At 45.6% G+C, this 22128-nt stretch overlaps 1 protein-coding gene across 4 annotated transcripts in view; it reads left to right on the plus strand.

Annotated features, from left to right (window-relative positions):
* The window catches only part of LOC115473987 (synaptotagmin-like protein 2), a 188098-nt gene that overhangs the window by 121663 nt on the left and 44307 nt on the right, over positions 1-22128 (plus strand). For all 4 annotated transcript variants that reach the window (XM_030209231.1, XM_030209234.1, XM_030209233.1 and 1 more), the window contains exons 5-7: positions 8189-8306; positions 13695-13785; positions 19500-20621. In XM_030209231.1, coding sequence (XP_030065091.1) covers positions 8189-8306; positions 13695-13785; positions 19500-20621 — 1331 coding nt within the window. The remainder of the gene's footprint in view (positions 1-8188; positions 8307-13694; positions 13786-19499; positions 20622-22128) is intronic.

The raw sequence follows: 22128 nt of genomic DNA on the forward strand, positions 1-22128 counted from the left end.
CTTTCCTTTTTTTTTTCTTTTAAATTTACCTTCCTCCGGCAGCGCAGCGTCAGTGAAGGCGCTCTCAGTCCCGACGTCTCTAGCCTTCCATTGGTTCGCTCAGTGTCCCACCTTCTTCTGACGTCAAGGAGAAGAGGGTGGGCAGTTCCTACATGGGAGCGGGAGGGGCAAGGTAAGCATGCATCAGCGGCGCCCCCCAGAAGATGGCGCCCCCCTGCGGCGCTTACCGCATCGGCACGGCCCTGCCCTGCCCCCAAATGTCTGTACTCTGTATGCCTACACCCCAGTAAGTTTAGAGACATCAGATATCAAGTAATGCACAAGAGGTAGGAAGTTCTACAACAAAGGGCTGGGGTAGGAGGCTCAGATGGCAGAATAGACGGGAATGACTGAAGGAAATAAGTCTTCACAGAAGGATATATGGAACTGCAATCTGCTTCTTGCTGGCCTCCCACTTAGTCACCTCTCCCCTCTCCAGTCGGTTCAAAACTCTGCTGCCCGTCTCATCTTCTGCCAGGGTCGCTTTACTCATACTACCCCTCTCCTCAAGACCCTTCACTGGCTCCCTATCCGTTTTCGCATCCTGTTCAAACTTCTTCTACTAACCTATAAATGTACTCTCTGCTGCTCCCCAGTATCTCTCCACACTCGTCCATCCCTACACCCCTTCCCGTGCACTCCGCTCCATGGATAAATCCTTCTTATCTGTTCCCTTCTCCACTACTGCCAACTCCAGACTTCGCGCCTTCTGTCTCGCTGCACCCTACGCCTGGAATAAACTTCCTGAGCCCCTACGTCTTGCCCCTTCCTTGGCCACCTTTAAATCTAGACTGAAAGCCCACCTCTTTAACATTGCTTTTGACTCGTAACCACTTGTAACCACTCGCCTCCACCTACCCTCCTCTCTTCCTTCCCGTTCACATTAATTGATTTGATTTGCTTACTTTATTATTTTTTGTCTATTAGATTGTAAGCTCTTTGAGCAGGGACTGTCTTTCTTCTATGTTTGTGCAGCGCTGCGTACGCCTTGTAGCGCTATAGAAATGCTAAATAGTAGTAGTAGTAGTAGTAACGGCCTCCCAGTGAAACTGATGGAAGCAAAAACAGTAGCAGAGGTAAAGAAAGTTTGGGATAAGAAGTTGAAATCTCCAAGATCATCTATTTCTTATAGATCATTTCCAGGCACAAGCCATGTCTTTCCTAAGGGGCCCTTTTACTAAGCTACGTAGGTGCCTAGGCGCGCCCAATGTGCGCCAAATTAGAATTACCGCCCGGTTACCACACGGCCCTTGCGGTAATTTAAATTTTGGCGTGCATCCGCTACGCACGTCTGAAAAATATTTCTTTTTTTCTGGCGCGTGCCAGCTACGCGCGTCAAGTGGCATTTGACCCGCATAGACCATTACCACCCGGTTACCGCGTGAGACTTTACCGCTAGGTTAACGACTTGCGGTAAGGTCTCAGACCCAAAACGGACGCGTGGCAATTTTCATTTTGCCGCACGTCCGTTTTCGGCAAAAAAAAGGCATTTTTTTGTAGGTGCGCTAAAAAATAATTCTGCGTGCAACCAAACCATGCATCTACACTACCACAGGCCATTTTTCAGCGCACCTTAGTGAAAGGACCCCTAAGTTTATTTGGCTATGAAGTTGTTACGGATTTTCCTTCAGAAACTTGTCGAAACCTCTGTAACCCTTGGTTTGTATATAGCATCTTCAAGGCACACAAGTGTGTTTTTTTGGACTGGTTGAGAACAGAGCCGGGGCACATAATTCACTCACTCCTCATACTTTCTCAGTCATACAGTAGTCCACAGAATCACATATTCAGATAGCCAAATAATTGGGAAATGCTTCTCAATTATTTACACCACTTGTATATTCCAGTAAAGGTAAAGAAGTTCAACAGAGGTGTTAACAATTATTTATTTATTTATTTGGATTTATTTGCCGCCTTTTTGAAGGAATTCACTCAAGGCGGTGAAGGGACTTAACCCTATGCCACTTCTTCCTAATTCTCCTTCCTCAGTTGCAGTTCTTCAGATGTAAATCTGTTACTCCCAAGAGAGGTTTCTGGTATATTTTATTTTTTATTTTTGTTACATTTGTACCCCGCGCTTTCCCACTCATGGCAGGCTCAATGCGGCTTACATGGGGCAATGGAGGGTTAAGTGACTTGCCCAGAGTCACAAGGAGCTGCCTGTGCCTGAAGTGGGAATTGAACTCAGTTCCTCAGGACCAAAGTCCACCACCCTAACCACTAGGCCACTCCTCCACTGTTGCTACTATTCGAGATTCTACATGGAATGTTGCTATTCCACTAGCAACATTCCATGTAGAAGTCGGCCCTTGCAGATCACCAATGTGGCCGCGCAGGCTTCTGCTTCTGTGAGTCTGACGTCCTGCACTTATGTGCAGGACGTCAGACTCACAGAAACAGAAGCCTGCGCAGCCTTCTACATGGAATGTTGCTAGTGGAATAGTAGCAACATTCCATGTAGAATCTCCAATAGTAGTCTCCAATAGTAGCAACAGAATCTCAATAGTAGCAACATTCCATGTAGAATCTCCAATAGTATCTATTTTATTTTTGTTACATTTGTACCCTGCGCTTTCCCACTCATGGCAGGCTCAATGCGGCTTACATGGGGCAATGGAGGGTTAAGTGACTTGCCCAGAGTCACAAGGAGCTGCCTGTGCCTGAGGTGGGAATCGAACTCAGTTCCTCAGGACCAAAGTCCACCACCCTAACCACTAGGCCACTCCTCCACTATAGAGAGTTTTACCTTGGTTCGAAAGTTCTTTCTGCTGATTTTGTTGCATTTCTTCTCTATTTCCTCTTACTGACAGGCATAGGCGGTCGGTGGCCCAACTGTTTGGGGAGGCTAAAGGGGGCGGGGGTGGGGGTGGGGCCAGGGGTGGAGCCTAAATCCATAATTGTCTGATAACACGCAGAAAAAATAAATAAAAATAAAAGTCACAATTAATACCTTTTATTAAATTTAGATATTAGATATGTATCATATGTCAAAGAATAAAGTGGTTGCTCAAAGCATATTCTAAGCACAATCGCTCAACTGCAAAGCACTATGCACAACTTTGTCCAGAAACACACTCAGAACCTTACTGTACCATAAATATTACACTGGGCAAACCTAATACACCAATATACCACCCATACGGAAAGTGCAGACCGTCAATAATATGAAACAAGGATCATAATATCACAATTCTCATGTAGAGCCACAAAACATCCTAATTCATGTTTAATGTGGGATAAAATGCCATAAATAAGTAAATAAATATAAACTTTTAATGTTGAGCACCTGATTCTCAAAGTGGACATATTCCAAACACTATAATGAAAATAAAATGATCTTTTCTACCTTTGTTGTCTGGTGACTTTTTCTGATCATGCTGGCCCAGTATCCGTTCTGCTGCTATCTGTCCTCAGTGCAGGTCAGGAAGTCATCCTCCTTAAATATCTCCCTGGCAACCCAGGACACCTCCAGCCAACCCCCCCCCCCTGCTTTCCCAGCAGTAAGGTAAACAAACCATAAACCAGTTTCTACAACTGCTAGAGGACTTTCACTGCAGCTCCTGCTGTGAGGATGGAGGTAAATCAACAATTTAATCCCCTCAGAGCAGCTGGACTCCACAGCTGATCCATTCTGCTGCAGCAGGGGGGAGGCTTAGCCTCTCCAAGCCTCTTATACCGGGCGCCTATGAAGACAGGGTCCCCGTACCGGTGCTCCCTGAACCAGCCAAGCAGCTTTACAAGCTCTGAGGGACATCCCACTCCTGAGACTTTATGGTTTAAGACTGTCCAAGTCAAAGCCCTTCTCTTTAAGAAGTAAGAAGATCCTGCAGGTTAAAATATATTTCAGTCCTCCAGTATTGATGTTAGGGGAGTGGCCAGGGGTTTTGCTTACATAGATGGTGCGCCAGTTGGGGACCTGAACAAAAGACAGTGACTCCCTCCATCCTAGCCCCAGGTTTGGTATTTGTACTAGACCCGGTTTCCCTGCAAGGGATGGATCCTCCTATCTTGTCAGGAAGGAAGGAACATGCGGCCCCCTGTTCTAGAAAGCTTCCTTTCTGGAAGACTGCTGAAGGTTCTGGGTACTGCCACACAGTGAGAATCTAGGCCACCTCTACACCACTTTTGAATCCCGCTGTGTCCTCTGGCAACAGATTCTACAGCTTAAGTGTGTGCTGTGCAAAAAAAAAAAAACAACTTTTTATAATTTGTTTATCTGTTGGTTGTTAGTTTCATGGAGTGTCCTTTTCTTTTAGTTTTGTTTGGAATGCTAAATGACCGCCCCCATACTTAACCCTTCCTCCCCACTCACGATTTTATAAACTAACCTGTCTGGTAGTTCTTTTTTCTGTCTCCTTTATCATTTTTTTGTTGCCATTCTCTGAACCTTTTCTGATTCTGCTCTGTCCTTTGTAAGGGTGACCAGAAGTGCACACAGTTCTGTCACGCCAGCGACCTAAGCAGAAACAATGATATACTCAGTTCTTTGCTCCTCCCTTTTCAAATAATCCATAATGTTCTGTTTGCTTTTTAGCAGCTGCAGCATGCTGGGCTGAAAATTTCAACACATGGTCCACAGTGACTCCAAGGTCGTTTCTTTGGGTGGTGACTCCTGTACCTGTAGTTGGAAGTTATTTTTCCCTATGTGCATCACTTTGCACGTGTCCATATTACATTTCCTCTGCCCTTTATAGGCCGGATTCTATAAACGGTGCTCAAAATTAAGGCACAGGAGAAGAATTGGTGGTAACTTCCAAATTCTCTATATAGGGCCAGATTCTATATATGGTGCCTGAAAAATCCAAGTGGTAAAAAAATACGCCTAAAGTACGTCTAAATGATATAGAATGGGTTTAAATTTTTGCGCGGTATATAGAATACGCCGAGCACCTCTCTACACAACCAAATTTGTTCACATCCATTTAGGCCACATTTTACATGGCGTAAATACCGGTGTGTAGATTTAGGCACAGATGACTATAACATCCTATATAATAAAAGGCACCTCCAACATTCTGAAGCTGACTGCATGGCTGAGGCATTCCTGCTCTCTGTATCCATCTCCTGAATTGATATCACGTACTTCCGGGTTCGTCACAAGCAGAAGTGACCAACCACGCGAGGTTTCTCGGCTTCAGAATGTTGGAGGTGCATTCTATTAAATAGGATTGGTCAGTTCCTTGAAGCACAGCCAGAGCTCAGCATCCTGCACAGTAATGCTCAGACACCAGCGAGAGGGGGGGGCTGACACCAGAGGGGGGGGGGGTGGAGGTATCTCTGTCACACACACACTCTCTCTCTCTCTCTCTCTCTCTCTCTCACACACACTCTCTCTCTCACACAGTCAATGTCTTTCTCTCTCACTCTCACACACTATCTCTCACACACTCTATGTCTCACACTGTATCACATTCACTCCCTATGTGTTACACAGTCACTCACACACTCTCTTGGTCTCATACACTCAGTCTCACAGAGAGTCTGTGTCTCACACACACACACTCTCTCTCACAGTCAATGTCTTTCTCTCTCACTCTCACACACTGTCTCTCATACACTCTATGTCTCACACTGTATCACATTCACTCTCTATGTGTTATACAGTCACTCACACACTCTCTTGGTCTCATACACTCAGTCTCACAGAGAGTCTGTGTCTCACACACACACTCTCTCTCGCACACACTGTATCTGTGTGAAACACACACTCTCTCTCACACTGTGTCTCACATACGCACTTGCACACACTCTCATTCTCACACACACACACTCTCTCTCTCACAGACACACTCGCACCCAGACTCACTCTCTCTCTCTCTCACACACACTCACACATTCACTCTCTCTCTCACACACACAGTCACTCTTACATACACTCTCTCAAACATACACACTCCGAGGAAAACCTTGCTAGCGCCCGTTTCATTTGTGTCAGAAACGGGCCTTTTTTACTAGTAAGTACATAAGTATTGCCATACTGGGACAGACCAAATGTCCGTCAAGCCTAGCATCCTGTTTCCAACAGTGGCCAATCCAGGTCACAAATACCTGACAAGATCCCCCAAAAAAGTACAAAACATTTTATGCTGCTTATCCCAGAAATATTTTCCCCAAGACCAATTTAATAATGGTCTATGGACTTTTCTTTTAGGAAGCCGTCCAAACCTTTTTTTAAACTCTTCTAAGCTTTTACCGCATTTTCTGGCAAAGAATTCCATAGCTGAATTACATGTTGAGTGAAGAAAAATTTTCTCCGATTCGTTTTATGTTTACTATTTTGTAGCTTCATTGCATGCCCCCTACTCCTAGTATTTTTGGAAAGCGTAAACAGATGCAATGTGCGTAAATTTTGGAACGTTCCCAAAATGCCCATTTCCCCACCCATAACTACATTTCTTTTTGGCTGCGCACATTAGAATTTAGGTGCTTTCTGATACAGAATACACTTAGCGAGTTGAACGTATTAATTCTAATTATTGCCAATTAGTGCTCATTGATTCTTAAGTGCTGTTATCCATGCTGATTAGCTTGTTAAGCCAATTAAGTTACATTGTTATAGAATACGCTTGGATTTTGGCGTGGATCTCTGGGCACGCCAATCTGGGGAATAGTGCCTAAAATTGTGTGCACAAATTTAATTGAACAATGAGCTAGTTAGCCTCAATAATTGGGCGCAACCAATCAATTATTGGAGCTAATTGGCAACAATGAGAACTTACGCAGACATCTTCCTAGTTGGGATTCTATAAACATGCGTGTGTAAATTTTTCCACCTGGGTCAGAACAATGGGCTTGGTCATAGGTGGGCAGATCACAGGTATTTCTAGAATTCACAAGCAGTGTTATAGAATATGGTAGATTCGCGCCTAATTTAGACGTGAGGATTTATACCAGATTTAATTGAAATGCTGCCCTAATAATTAGTATTATTGTATCCTAAGCTTGGGTTGAACGAGTTGTATGGTCATTTTTATTAAGTTAGCCCTCTCCTCAAGTCACTTCATTGGCTCCCTGTCCGTTTCCGCATTCAGTTCAAACTCCTCTTACTGACTTACAAATGCATTCACTCTGCAGCTCCTCAGTACCTCTCCACTCTCATCTCTCCCTACATTCCTCCTCGGGAACTCCGCTCACTGGGCAAATCTCTCTTATCTGCACCCTTCTCCTCCACCGCTAACTCCAGACTCCGTTCCTTCTACCTTGCTGCACCGTATGCCTGGAATAAACTTCCTGAGCCGGTACGCCAAGCCTCATCTCTGGCCATCTTCAAATCTAAGCTAAAAACCCACCTCTTCGATGCTGCTTTTAACTCCTAAACCTTCAACTGTCCCCTATCCCTGATATGTCCTGTCTGTCTGTCATAATTAGATTGTAACCTCTATTGAGCAGGGACTGTCTGTCCATGTTCAAGTGTGAAGCGCTGCTTACGTCCGGTAGCGCTATAGAAATGATAAGTAATAGTAGTAGTAGTAATCTGATATTCATGATAAATAAAGATTAATGTTTAAAAAAAAAACAACAACCCAGTTTTGTCCTGGAGACCATCTGAAAATGACACTTACTAACACAGTGAGTACTGCCTTAGGTCTCATGACACCCTTAATTGTACTTATAGTATGAAAATGGTGTATTTTCATGTGCAAACAGGGTACTACTAGGGTCTGGTATAAGCTGGGAGATACGAGTTATATTACTTTCCTTCTTTGGTATTCTACCCATGTGATTTGCATATTTATCTGTCAGATAAGGAACCAGTGGGGCTGTAACTTATTAAATATTTAGCCACAAGGACTTCTTCACCTTCTTTTATTTTACTGAGGCAATTTCAAATCACTGCAGGTCTGTGAGGGTAGGAAATGGTTTTCAGGATACTGAGTTTCGTTTGTTAATATTGTTTTCATATTATGTTGGGAAGAAGTCCTAATCGCAGTGGCTGTACATTACATCTTGGACAGCTGGCCAGTAAATCAGAAATGAAAAGTGACTCTATTTTGCACCAAGAGTGAAAGCTGGATGTTAGGCACCTGGCAAACAAGTACAGTAAAACTCAACATGTTTAAGAGATTGTGAAGGTGGATCGGAACCACGCAGACATGCAGCTGGAACAAATTATGCTAAATGTTGTGTCTGATGACTTGGTGTTCTATAGATCCAGTGAAACGAAGGACAACAACAATGAAGAGGAACCCGAAACCTTGCCGAAGCTAAAGGTGAAATTACCCGTACTGGAAATGTCAATAGCAGCCACATCTCTCCCATCAGAGAAGGTAATGCACACGGTATCACAAGAGACAGATCTTACAGAAATATTCTGTGGGGAAATGACACAGGAGTTTGGTACAGAAGAAAGTGGTGGTTATGAGGCTTCCTTTTAACTTCTCGCAGGGGCGTAGCCAGACTTCGGTGGGAGGGGGGTCCAGAGCCCGACGTGAGGAGGCACATTTTAGCCCCCCCCCCCCGGCGCCATTGCCGACACCCCCCCAGCGCCGCCAACACCACCACCAACAACAACTTTGACCCCTCTCCTGCCGATGACCCTCTCAACCCCCCCCACCCCCGTCCACCCGCCGTCGCCGTTGCCTACCTTTGCTGGCGGGGGAAACCAACTCCCGCCAGCCAAGGTCCTCTTCTTCCTTTGTTTTGTTTCTAAGTCTGATGTCCTGCACGTACAACGTGCAGGACGTCAGCCTCACAGAAACAGAACGAAGCCTTGCGATCTGCAGGGCTTCGTTCTGTTTCTGTGAGGCTGACGTGCAGGACGTCAGACTCAGAAACAAAACGAAGGAAGAAGACTTCGGCTGGCGGGGGTTGGGGTCCCCCGCCAGCAACGGTAGCAGACGGCGACGGCGGGTTGACGGCGGGAGGGGGGTTGAGAGGGTCGTCGGCAGGGGGGTTCAGGGCCAAATCTATGGGGGCCCAGGCCCCCGTGGCCCCATAGTAGCTACGCCTCTGCTTCTGCGTGAGGAGAAGGTATAATGAGTGTAATTTATAACAGGGTGCCTAGACTGGCAAGTCATGTAAAAGCAACGTGTGTGTGTTCACCTTGATAAAATAGGCTACTCAGATGTTTCTGCAGAAAGCTTCACCCACTCAAGGCAGGATACTTTGTGCATATATGCATGTATTTTATATAAAATACATATATAAATGCTCATCCTGCCTTCACACTACACATTCTTAACCGCCATGAGAGAGAGAATATGGCTGACAAAGGACCTCGTCTCAGTATAGTAATGAGAAGGGTGCTTTGGCAGTAGAGATCATATTTCTCCGATAATGGAACATCCCCACCAGGAGTTTCGAGGGAAATTCAAACCGCTAATGCTTTTGATTAACTAGGAGTGATATGGGGCCAGAATGCCTACGGGGCTCATTTTCGAAAGAGAAAAACCTCTAAAAAGTGGCATAAAGCAGCATTTGGATGTTTTTCTCACAAAAACGTCCAAATCGGTAATTTCGAAACCTATTTTCAGACGTTTTTCTAGGCTGTTCTTCAGCAGTGCGTCCAAATCTCAAGGGGGCATGTCAGGGGCGTGTTAAGGGCGGGATTTGGGTGTTCCTAAGACCTGGGACGTTTTTCAGCCATAATGGAACAAAACCAAACCAGCTAAGCCTGTTTTTTTTTTTATAACATATAAGGCACAAGAATGAGCTCTAAATGACCAGATGACCACTGGGGGGGGGGAGGAAAGGGAGGTCATCCTCAGTTCCCTCCAGTGGTGGTCATCTGGTCATTTAAAGCTCATTTATACCAGATTTAATTTAATGACCACTGGAGGGAATTGGGGATGACCTCCCCTTCCTCTCCACAGTGGTCACTGACCCCCCTCCCACCCTCCAAAAATGTGATTAAAAATATTATTTACCAGCCTCAGATGTTATACTCGGGTCCATTAGAACAGCATGCAGGTCCTTGGAATAGTCTAGTGGTGGGTGCAGTGCACTGCAGACAGGTGGACCCAGGCCCATACCTCCCCCTACTTGTTACACTTGAGGTGGAAACTATGAGCCCTTCAAAACATCACCAGACCACTGTACCCACAAATAGGTGCCCCCTTCACCCATAAGGGCTATTGTAGTGGTGTACAGTTGGGGGTAGTGGGTTTTGGGGTCTCAGTAGACAAGATAAGGGAGCAACGGTGAGATGTGTACCTGGGAGTTTTTATACGAAGTCTTCTGCAGTGTCCCGTTGCTTTCCTGGGATGTCTGTGTGGCAACTCTATTAAGAATGCTGGCTCCTCCTACATTCCAATGGCTTGATATTCTATGTTTTTCAACTGGACTTTTTTTCGTAAATGGTAAAAAAAAAAAAAAAACCCACGTACAAAGCACAAAACCTTGTTCGAAACTATTTTTGAAAAAAAAATGATAAGACATTTTTCTTCTTCGAAAATGACCTTCTTTCCTGTTCAGATTTTGGATCATTTGTGCAAAACGTCCAAAGTCGAACTTAGACATCATATCAAAAACGCCACGTCAATGAATTGTGCCTTTCATACCATCTTATAATTGGCAGTCCTCTTGAGGTGGAGGGGGGGTTGCTTAAGAGACACACCAACAAAATTTTGGGAGGAGGTGCTCTCATTACTTCTCTTCAAATGAACCTATGTAGTTACACCTGTCTTTAACTCATAACTGGCACTTTAATTGGTACCTACGCACCCAAGGGCAATATCCCCCTAATTACGTAAAAGTCACCAAAAATTGCACATGCAAAGTTGAGCAAACTCAATTTAATTGAATAATGAGCTAATTAGCGCCAATAATTGTTTTTTTTAACACAAATTTATTGCCATTAATTAGATCGAATTGGCATTTATGCAAGTACATTTAGGCATGGGATCTGAACCTAAAATTTAAGCGTGATCTGAAAAAGGAGGCACGGGCATGGGAGGATGATGGACCTAACGGGGGCATACCTAAAAGTAACACGTGTTGTTATAGGGTAACGGGGACATGTGCCTACATTTGCACTACATTTCAGTTGGTGCAAACGGTCACGCCTAAAGTTAGGCGCGATTCCCGGGCATAAGTGCTATTCTGTAAACTGTGCCTAATTTTGAGTGCGGCATATAGAATGGCACTTTTTTGGCACCATATACAGAATCTAGCCCTATATGGTGTTCTATAGGGCAGGGGCTTAGCCAGACTTCGGTGGGAGGGGGGTCCAGAGCCCGAGATGAGGGGGCACATTTTAGCTCCCCCCCCCGATGCCGCCGATCCCCCCCGCCATTGCTGACACCCCCCCTCCGCCGCCACCACCACCAACAACTTTGGCCTCCCCCTGCTGACGACCCTCTTCAACCCCCCCCCCCCCCCACCGCCAACCCTCCCCGTCACCTACCTTTGCTGGCAGGAGACCCAAACCCCCGCCAGCCGAGGTCCTCTTCTTCCAGCGCAAGGCTTCGTTCTGTTTCTGTGAGTCAGATGTCCTGCACAACGTCAGAAACAGAACGAAGTCTTGTGCGGGGAGAAGAGGACCTCAGCTGGCGGGGGTTGGGGTCCCCCGCCAGCAAAGGTAGGCGACGGCGGGTTGGCGGCGGGAGGGGGGTCGAGAGGTTCGTCGGCAGGGGGGATCCAGGGCCAAATCTACGGGGGCCCAGGCCCCCGTGGCCCCACGTAGCTACGCCACTGCTATAGGGTAGCGCATAAGTGCCTTAGCATGTAATTGCAAGAGGGGCATATACATGGGAGGAGCATGATCGTTTTTCCACCCTATACATGTAACTTATAGACTGCCATCACTTATGCGCGGAGCATGGCACACTTAGGCGTTCGTCGACCTGGCATAAATGACTGCACCTAAATGCCGACTTAACGCTAGTAGTCTATAATGGCATCTTGGCGCACAGACTCTTATTTGAGAGACGGATACCCCGATATTCAAAACTATTTAACAGACCAGGAACGCTCTTGGCCTGGTTAAATAGTGTTTAAGTCAGGGGCATAGCCAGACAGCCAAATGTGGGTGGGCCTGAGCCCAAAATGGATGGGCACAGAATTCAGTCCCTCCTGGCCCCCCTCCACTCTGCTCTCTGCATTCTGCCTCTCCCCCTACCCTCAAACTCAAAATGTTAAATACCTGAGCTGATGGGGATCCCCAAACTTCACTAGCTGAAGATTTCCTCCTCCGCAGGCAGCCAGTGCTCTTTCCAAACAGCAGGTGGCAGCATTTGACTTGAGCTGACACCGCTGCCAGTAGTACCTCAGTCTGAATTAGCAACAGCAGGACTGTGAATCCCAGAAGGTTTAGAGATGGAAGTTTAAAAATGAGAACTTAAATTCTTGACAGCTTGAAGCCATTTGGGAGTTTGAGTAAAGCAGGTACTCAATAAACCAGACAGTCCCCTGGCCCGTATTCCTCTGTACAAATGTGAATATAAACAAATCCTGTGATAAAGTCCTTCCTTCTTTCAGTAACGTGCTAGAGTGTTAATTGAAACTGGAGGAAAAGCCTCACGTGGCGTGATGTGACTCCTAGCTTCGCAGTGTACACTGTCATATATCTAAGGAGTAATCGCTCGCATCATTAGCATAAAAACCTCCAATCAATCATAATGTGGTATTCACTAAGTATTCGCTCTATATCAAGCCTATATCACTCTGTTACAATCAGGGGCGTAGCTACGTGGGGCCACGGTAGATTTGGCCCTGGACCCCACCTGCCGACGACCCTCTCGACCACCACCCCCCCTCCCGCCGCCAATCTGCTGTCACTCTCTGCTACCTTTGCTGACGGGGGACCCCCAACCCCTGCCAGCCGAGGTCCTTCTCTTCCTTTTTTCTGTTTCTGAGTCTGACGTCCTGCACGTACAACGTGCAGGACGTCAGACTCACAGAAACAGAACGAAGCCCTGCAGATCGCAAGGCTTCGTTCTGTTTCTGAGTCTGACATCCTGCACGTACAACGGGCTCTGGACCCCCCTCCCGCCGAAGTCTGGCTATGCCCCTGGTTACAATTCAATGGAGTGCTCAGACAATTTGAGACTTATCTTTGCAGTTATACAGTCAGATTTCTATCCACGGCCAACTGTGGCCAGAGTTTCGGGTCCTGCTTCAGGGTCTATGCTCACGGCTGTCTACAAAATATCAAAGCTGAATACATAGCCTCCACTTCTCACTCACGCTTTCCCTGTAAACATCTCAGCAAAACCTCACTTCTTATCTGCAAACATTCCTGCTTCTTGTCCCGGTTCTCTTTTACTACTACTACTACAAATCATTTCTATAGCGCTACCAGTCGTACGCAGCGCTTCACACTTCTTATTATAAGGTGACAACAGACGCCTTTCATCTGCATCCACCAATGAGTGGCCTACATCTGGCACCCGCAAGGCTTCCGGAGGCAGGCAAGGTTCTATCCCCTCAGTCTGTCTCTCTCCTGTACCTGTGTACTGGGACCCGGGTGATCGCGTTAACGCAATCACCCAGGTCCTGGCAAACAGGAGCTGGAGAGTGACAGACCGAGGAAGGAGCTGACGTAGGAGGGGAAGGGGGGCTGAGGGTGGTGGGTGGTGGTGGCCCAAGTGTGTGGGGTAGAGCAGGGAGTGGCGGCGGCAGTGGCCCGGGGGCGGGCCCTGCTCTGTCTCTCGGCAGCCCTGACTGTTATTAGTTCTGTGTGTAACACTTGAATTTTTTTGTTCTTGTCATTCTAGGTTTGCAGTCTAAATGATGTCTCCCCGGCAGACAGTGGCATTGGGTTAAGTCCCTTCTTGTCTACTAACAATTCTCAGCTGCTTGAAAAAGGTATGACTGGTGTGCTAAGCTCTATTTTTCTTTCTGAATTATCACTCTCTCTCTCTGACAAGTTCTGTTTTATAAGGCTTCCTCATGATAACTCTTCCCACACTCTGACCAGTAATTACTCTGTCAAGGTAGTATAACATAGAAACTGGCTATTTGTCTTCAGAAAGAACTGAAAGGCAAACAACCGTTGAAGCAAATTACATGATAAATAATGCAAGCAGAGGGGTTCCTTTCACGTTATACTGTCAAAACACTACCACACAAAAAAAAACCCCAGCATAAACGTAGCACCAATCTAGTTAATTTAACCTATGATTTTATATTTTTAATATAAATGTAGCTGCACTGAAATGAATTAGTGGGAACATAGAAAAATGGCCTGGGCACATAGCATGGTAACATAGTAGATGACGGCAGAAAAAAGACCTGCACGGTCCATCCAGTCTGCCCAACAAGACAACTCATGTGTGCTACTTTTTGTGTATACCCTACTTTGATTTGTACCTGTGCTCTTCAGGGCACAGACCTTATAAGTCTGGCCAGCACTATCCCCGCCTCCCAACCACCGGCTCTGGCACAGACCGCATAAGTCTGGCCAGCACTATCCCCGCCTCCCAACCTCCAGCCCCGCCTCCCACTACCGGCTCTGCTATCCAATCTCGGTTAAGCTCCTGAGGATCCATTCCTTCTGAACAGGATTCCTTTATGTTTATCCCACGCATGTTTGAATTCCGTTACCGTTAAAGTGAAATGAGAACAATCTGCTCGGTATTCAGCCCATGGCAGTCAGTGTTTTTTAAATGCTGACCACCGCAGGCAAAAGTAGCCTCGGATATTCAGTGCCGGGCAGGACCCACATAAGACATTTATAAGGGCCTGGCATCGTGTCTGATTTCCCCCTTCTCCACCCCTGACATCATGAAGTCCCAATCAAGTCACCCCTATCCCCCGCCACTCTCTCCCACCTCTATAGACTCCCCCAGTCCTACCTTGTAGATTCCTGGTAATCTTATGGGGTCCTAGGGCAGGAGCGATGCCCACTCATTCCTCCCTGTTGTGGTTCCTTTCACAAAATGGCTGCCGCAATCTCTAGGAAGAGCACCAGCTGGACTTGAGATTCTTTGTTCTAGGGATCCCTTGGGGCCCCCGATAGTGATGGGATGGAGGACATAGGAAGTATATAGTCAGATCATGCGGCGTTAAGAGTTTTTGATTTCTGCAATGAAACAGAATATAGAATTGAAGAAGAACGGTGATAAGAAATTATTGGGAGGAAGAATAAATAAGGAACATCTTTGGAGTTTGATGGAGTTAAGACTGAGTGATTTAGGGGAGGATAATGCACAGGGCATGACACAGAAAAGGTGCTGCTTTTCGGAGGAGAAAGCTTTTGAAGCTGCCTGTAGAGAACGAGAACATTTTTTATTGAAGAGATATCTGTGGATAGTGTTGGTCAATTTTTTTGAATCTAAAGTGGGAAAATTAAGGTGTACGTTCTGCAGTTTTGCCACATGGGACATGGTCCTAGCTTGGACCAGGAAAGAGAAGAATTTGTACTATTTTTTTTTTTTTGTTACATTTGTACCCTGCGCTTTCCCACTCATGGCAGGCTCAATGCGGCTTACGTGGGGCAATGGAGGGTTAAGTGACTTGCCTAGAGTCACAAGGAGCTGCCTGTGCCTGAGGTGGGAATCGAACTCAGTTCCCCAGGACCAAAATCCACCACCCTAACCACTAGGCCACTCCTCCACAGAGTGTGTATGGGAATAATATACATTTGCTTCATAGTAGCATAGTAAATGACACCAGATGAGGACCTGTATGTTCTAGTCAGTCTGCCGTACAATTTGGCTACAGCATAGCTTAATTGTGTAAAATCAGCATACAAAAAAAAAGTGCCATTATAGCCATCCCTATACTATGCTTGATTACATGGTGAGCTAGCTTCAAATTCACACACGGTATTTAAAAGCTGCTAACCATCGTACTTTATTCTAGAATGAAGTTGTAAATGCCTGCGTATGGACTGTAGAAGTCTGTATGATGCCATCTTTTCGCTTAACTGCTTCGCTTCAGGAGATTACAGGATTAGTTAACCAAATTTGCGAAAGGGATATCCTAGATCAGGCATTTTGAAGGATTTACCGATTGGTGTGTATTTAATTATTCACTCTTTACAAACCAGTTGTTTTCCTAGTTGTATTTGACAAAGGTTTCTGGTTTCTCCTTTAAAAGGGAGGGGTTTGGAGGTTTTGTCTCATTAAAATTATTGGCCTGTTGCTACTCTTCCAGTTTTGGCTAAAATATTCGAGGTAGTACTGGCAGCTTGTCAACAACATCTGGTTTCTGAAACAGAGAAAAATACAGGCAGATAAAGACCATATGGCCCATCCAGTCTGCCCGTCCATGCCATCTACTCGCCTTATCACTCCGTTAGAAGTCCTATGTACTTGTCCCAAGCTCTCTTGAATTCAGATACTGTTTTCATCTCTACCACCTCCACCAGGAGGCCGTTCCACGAATTCACAACCCTTTCTACGAAGAAGTATTTCCTCAGGTTACTTCTGAGTCTGTCCCCTATCACCTTCATCCTTTACCACCTCGTTCCAGAGCTTCCTTTCAATTGAAAGAGACTCGCCTCCTGTGCATTTATTTTATTTATTTATTTACACTGCCAAATCACAATAAATTTCCACTAGATGAAAATGTTAAAGTATCCAACAGTAATACCGTTATGTGTATCTGAAGGAAAAAAGGCCTCTCAGAGCTCCTAGATAATGACAATCTATCGGAGCTTAAACGGGTCTGTGTAGATCCTCTGTTCATCATTGGCCAAAACCCTTCTGTAGTGTGTGGTGTTTAAAGTATCCTTCACAAAACTTAAACATGATGCTCAATTTCAGATTTCACTCAAGTTGTCACACTAGCAAAATCACTCTACACGGTAAACAGTGAATATATAATGTTTGAAAGAACACTTACCTTTCAAACTGCCAGCACTAGGGAATTCCACGATTCTAACTCGTTCTTTCTCTCCCTCGCCCCAAGCCAACGATGGCCAGCGTTTCATCTAGCTGCTTCAGGGTCTTGGTGGCGGGACTGCTTTGGAATCGGCCTTTAATGCTGTCTTCTCGCGCCTGACCAATTCCAAAGCAGTCCCGCCAACCAAGACCTTTTCCTTCAGATACACATAACGGTATTACTGTTGGATACTTTAACATTTTCATCTAGTGGAAATTTATTGTGATTTGGCAGTATCTTACAATTATATATTTCCACACCCTAAATATTATTTATTTAATTTATTTATGACATTTATATCCCATATTATCCCAAACAAGTTCGGGTTCAATGTGGCTAACAATAAACATTTGCAAACAGTACAATACAATTAGCATTAGCATATATAGTAGTAAATACAATACACAAACTTCAGTACTATTGAATAACAAGAGCAGAGTTCCAAGCATGTCTTAGAGCTAACGATTACTAGTGTGAGTAAGGGATTCACTAAATAAAAATGCTTTCAATAGCTTACCAAATAAGAGGTAATCGGTAACGTATCTTAATGGATTAGGCAGAGAATTCCATATCTTAAAATGGACTACCTACACCAGATGTCAAAAATGACAGCGATTCATAATGGACAAATAACTCAATTCTTTAAAATTTGGGGCAAATACAAAACGTGGAGGTCGCAGACTCGGGTGGAGCTAGATGCCCCTCAGCTAATGGTACCTCGATTATGAATGAGATGGACTGTAAGAGACTTGTACTCCAGAAAATAAGAGATCTAGATAACATATGACCAGGATAACTATATTATTCAGCAGAAATGACGGGAATATATGAAAAGATGTTTAGGGGGAGGGAGGGTAGGGTGTGGGGGGGGGGGGGGTAAAAGCTGATGAACAGATTATGGGATATGTTGAGCAATATATGTGATAGGTATAATATGTTACAAAATAGTTAAACTATGACATAGGAGCCAACTTTTCAAAATGAAAATAACCCCTCCCTGGACACATACAAGGAATTTTCTCAATATTGGGGGTGCTCAAGCACCCACAGAGTCTGTTCCAATGAACTATGATGTAATGTTATAATTTCAAGCATTTATAAATAAAGATTAAAAAAAAAAGATAATTCCATATCTTCATACCTTATAGGTAAAGCCGTAAAGCCCGTTAAAACGGGCGTCATTTTTGTTGTGAAAAATGTAATGAAATAGCCAAAGGAAGAAATGAGAGTGGATGCTGCTTTGATATTGTTTCGCACATATAGAACTACTCTTTCACCTTTTCAGCCATCTCCATCCTTCTTAAATAGATTGTATGTTTGCGTCCCTTTCATAGGAGTCATTGAACCATGTCTCCATAAATTATGCTCTTAAATTTAGGAAATACCTCCATTAAAGGCAGAAAGTCAGGTGATATTCTATTCCTTCATATGCAAGTTCCATCATGTGGTGCAAAGGGTATCAGACACTCTAGATAAACCTTCTGCTTCGCACCTCACCTCCACCCAATTAACTTTCAGGTTCCAAGTACCCCCTAAGTTTGTTACAGTTAAACTCAATAATCATGTTCACTGCAACACTTCCTCTTCCAGAATGATCCTGCAAAAATAGATAATAGGGTATCATACATAATTAAATTTAATTTAACTTTAACAGTTATATTCCAGTTAACCAAAATAGTTCTATGCGGAAAACAATAAAGTACAAACAAGCACAAAGTACTAATATAGTAACAATCTAAATACATAAACAGAGAATACATAATACTTAAGAAAATATAATAACTAGAAAATACTAGTGAATAAAATACATTTTGGTTTCTCAGCTGCACATTGTTTTTTGTTCACATCTTAGTTTATGTTCACTCATAATTAGGGCAATTTCCAAAAGCCACTTGCCCAGCTAAATAGGGTATTTGAAAACTGCCCACCCTCCCAATGAGTAAAACATATGTATTGATGGGTCTTAGAATCCCTTGTTTTGCTTTGACTGCATCTTCTTTTTCACACCCCCCCACAGGCGAGTGGTGGACTTTGGTTGTGGGGAACTGGGTTCGATTCCCACTGCAGGCACAGGCAGCTCTTTGTGACTCTAGGCAAGTCACTTAACCCTCCATTGCCCCATGTAAGCCGCATTGAGCCTGCCATGAGTGGGAAAGCGCAGGGTACAAATGTAACAAAAATAAAATAGATACTATTGGAGATTCTACATGGAATGTTGCTACTATGGGAGATTCTACATGGAATGTTGCTATTCCACTAGCAACATTCCATGTAGAAGGCTGCGCAGGCTTCTGTTTCTGTGAGTCTGACGTCCTGCACAGAAGCAGAAGCCTGCACGGCCACATTGGTGATCTGCAAGGGCTGACTTCTACATGGAATGTTGCTAGTGGAATAGCAACATTCCATGTAGAATCTCAAATAGTAGCAACAGTGGAGGAGTGGCCTAGTGGTTAGGGTGGTGGACTTTGGTCCTGGGGAACTGAGGAACTGAGTTTGATTCCCACTTCAGGCACAGGCAGCTCCTTGTGACTCTGGGCAAGTCACTTAACCCTCCATTGCCCCAGGTACAAATAAGTACCTAAGCCACATTGAGCCTGCCATGAGTGGGAAAGTGCGGGGTACAAAAAAAAATAGTTTAAATCAGTCTTGCATGTGACAGTCCCATAACTGACTGAACAACTCATCTGTTACAGGTCAAGAAATTATTTCTTCTTCCCCTCCAAAGTTCTCAGACAAAGATGTTGTCCAACCTCATCATTCTGTTCAAGAGAACCTCTGCGAAAACATATCTAACCCTGCAATAACAAACAAACATTCCCATGAGGAAACTGGTCCACTCAGCAAGATACCAGTCAAGAGGAAAACAAGCAAAGCTCGTCCCCAACATGATTTAGTTCTAGGCAACTTCGAACAATCAAACGGTAATTTAAATAAGACAGTGTCAAACCATGGTTCAGGCTTATCGTCACCAGAGACTGAAAATAATACAGTCTTAAAACAAGGATCTAATTATACAATTTCTTCAATGAAAGATAAACCCAAGAGTGAAGAAATCATTCCAGGTCAAAACCACTTTATGTCACTGAAAAGGTTTTGGGAAAAAGGAGCTGATTTGACAGGAGGAAATGGTGACGTCTTCGGTGATCCTTCACAGGAGTCATCAGAGAAGCTAAACCCAGTAGAGTCCAGTAGGAGGCCGTCTTTGACCAGGAGTCGAACTCTTTCTGTACATTCCAACAAGAGCCAAAGTGAAGAAGAAAAGTCTGTTCCAGATGTGTCGTACAGAACAAGACATGCTCACCAAAGAACAGTGACTTTCTCTTCCAGTGAGGATGAGCCCAGCTATGTAGCATCACCAAGGAAAAGCATTCCCTCTTCAGTTCCCAGATCTACGTACGGGAAGGGCAAAGGCTCGCCAGTGACCAGAAGTATTTCCATTGATGATTGCAATGGAGGACATCCTGAGGACGAGGAGAGCAAGAGACAACACAGAAGCTCCAAGAAATCAAAGCTGCCTGTGAGATCTCCGTCTGTCCAGTTGAGTAACAAAACCGAGCTTCCTTCTCCCACCAAAGAGAGGCCACCAAATATTTCTGCGCCCAAGGCACCTCTGTGCACAGAAGAATGTATCATGCCAGAAAAAGTCAGGCGGAATGTGGACTCTTTGCAGAACAAGGTTCGGATTTTAGTGGACGCAGCCACTTCCGATGATGAAAAAGATAAAATCTCAGACTTGACTAGGCAGTACCATGTGGAGAAGCCAATCTTAATAGTCAATGGAGAGGAGGCACATATGGAAGATCCCGACTGTGCAGGTAAGAGAAAACTTTCCACCAGCAGAGGAGGGTTTGTAGAAGTTACCCAGGATTTGTAGTGTGAAAGGATAGAAAGTCACTAATGTGATACACCTCAAGCCCATCAGAATGAGGTTGACATGTATGTTGATGGTTTTCCAGATCATTTCATTTATAATTTTGTCTTAAACAACAACTTCAGAACCACTGTGCATATAAGTTTATCATTATTTTTTCCTTTAAAGTTTTGCTAGTCAGGTTACTTTCTGGAAACTTCCAGGTTTGTGCATGGCTTTTTGTAGTCCTGTTCTGTGCTGTAAGGCTTGACAAATCCCAGGCCCCAGGTCACCCTGGCGCCTGAGATCTCTTGCCCCCGAATGTTTCTTACTTATTTTTGTGCTGCCTTAGAAAACATTCCCTACCTTCCTGCAGCCGTTCAGTTCACTGTTGAAATCTTGAGCCACATAGTACAGGAAGCTCAGATACTCTTGCGGTTTCAAGTCTCATGAGAGTACCTGAACTTCCTGCACTACATGGCTCAGGCTTAGAACAATGAGCTGAACTGCTGCAGGTAAGTAGAAAAGTAGCAAGCTGCCCAAAGGCAAGATGCAGTGGTGTACCAAGGGGGGACGGTGGGGGCGGTCCGCCCCGGGTGCACGCCGCTGGGGGGGTGTCGCGCGCCAGTTGGCCGAGTCCGCTCGTTCCATCCCTGCTGCTCCCTCTGCGCGGAACAGGTTACTTCCTGTTCCGGGGAAGAGGGAGCAGCAGGGAACGAGCGGACTCGGCCAACAGGCGCACAGCACCCCCCCCCCCCCAGCAGGTAAAAATGCGCCTTGGGGGGTGTCGCGCTGCAGCTGGGGGGGGGCGCATCAGCGATCCACCCCGGGTGTCAGCCAGCCTAGGAACGCCACTGGCAAGATGCGAGAGAGAGAGAGAGAGAGAGATTACATGAAAGCTGGAGGGGGTGAGTTATGAGAGAGACTGTATGAAAACTGGAGGGAGGTGAGTCAGGGGCAGGGGACAAGATTCCCCCGGGCCTGGCTCCAAGGGGGGCCCGGCGACAGGGTTTCTCTCTCTCTTGCTCCTGACAGGACCTGGGTGATCGCGTCCTGACAGGAGCAGGAGAGAGAAAACTCTGGCACTGGGTCCCGTTTAGAGGATGGGGAGGAGCACACAGAGCTTTGGGGCCTCTTTTTGACTGGTGGGGGTCCCCAGGCCTCGCCAGCAGACGCCTTCCTCCAGCACTGTTCTTCATTCCGCCGCACTGCCTGCCCTGCCTGCCCTGCCTCTGCGGCTGCTTTTCCTCTCACATTGCGCATGCTCGGTTTTGATGAAATTGAGCACGTGCGATGTGAGGGGGAAAAGCAGCCACAGGGGCAGGGCAGGCAGTGCGGCGGAGTGAAGAACAGCGCTGGAAGAAGGTGTCTGCTGACGGGGCCTGGGGACCCCCCTCGCTAGCCAAGGTATATGGAATTGCAGTGGGGGGGGGGGGGGGGCGGCAGTGGGGGCCCTGCCCTGGGCCCGGCTC

Source organism: Microcaecilia unicolor, chromosome 7 (assembly GCF_901765095.1).
Source record: "Microcaecilia unicolor chromosome 7, aMicUni1.1, whole genome shotgun sequence".
Lineage (NCBI taxonomy): Eukaryota > Metazoa > Chordata > Amphibia > Gymnophiona > Siphonopidae > Microcaecilia > Microcaecilia unicolor.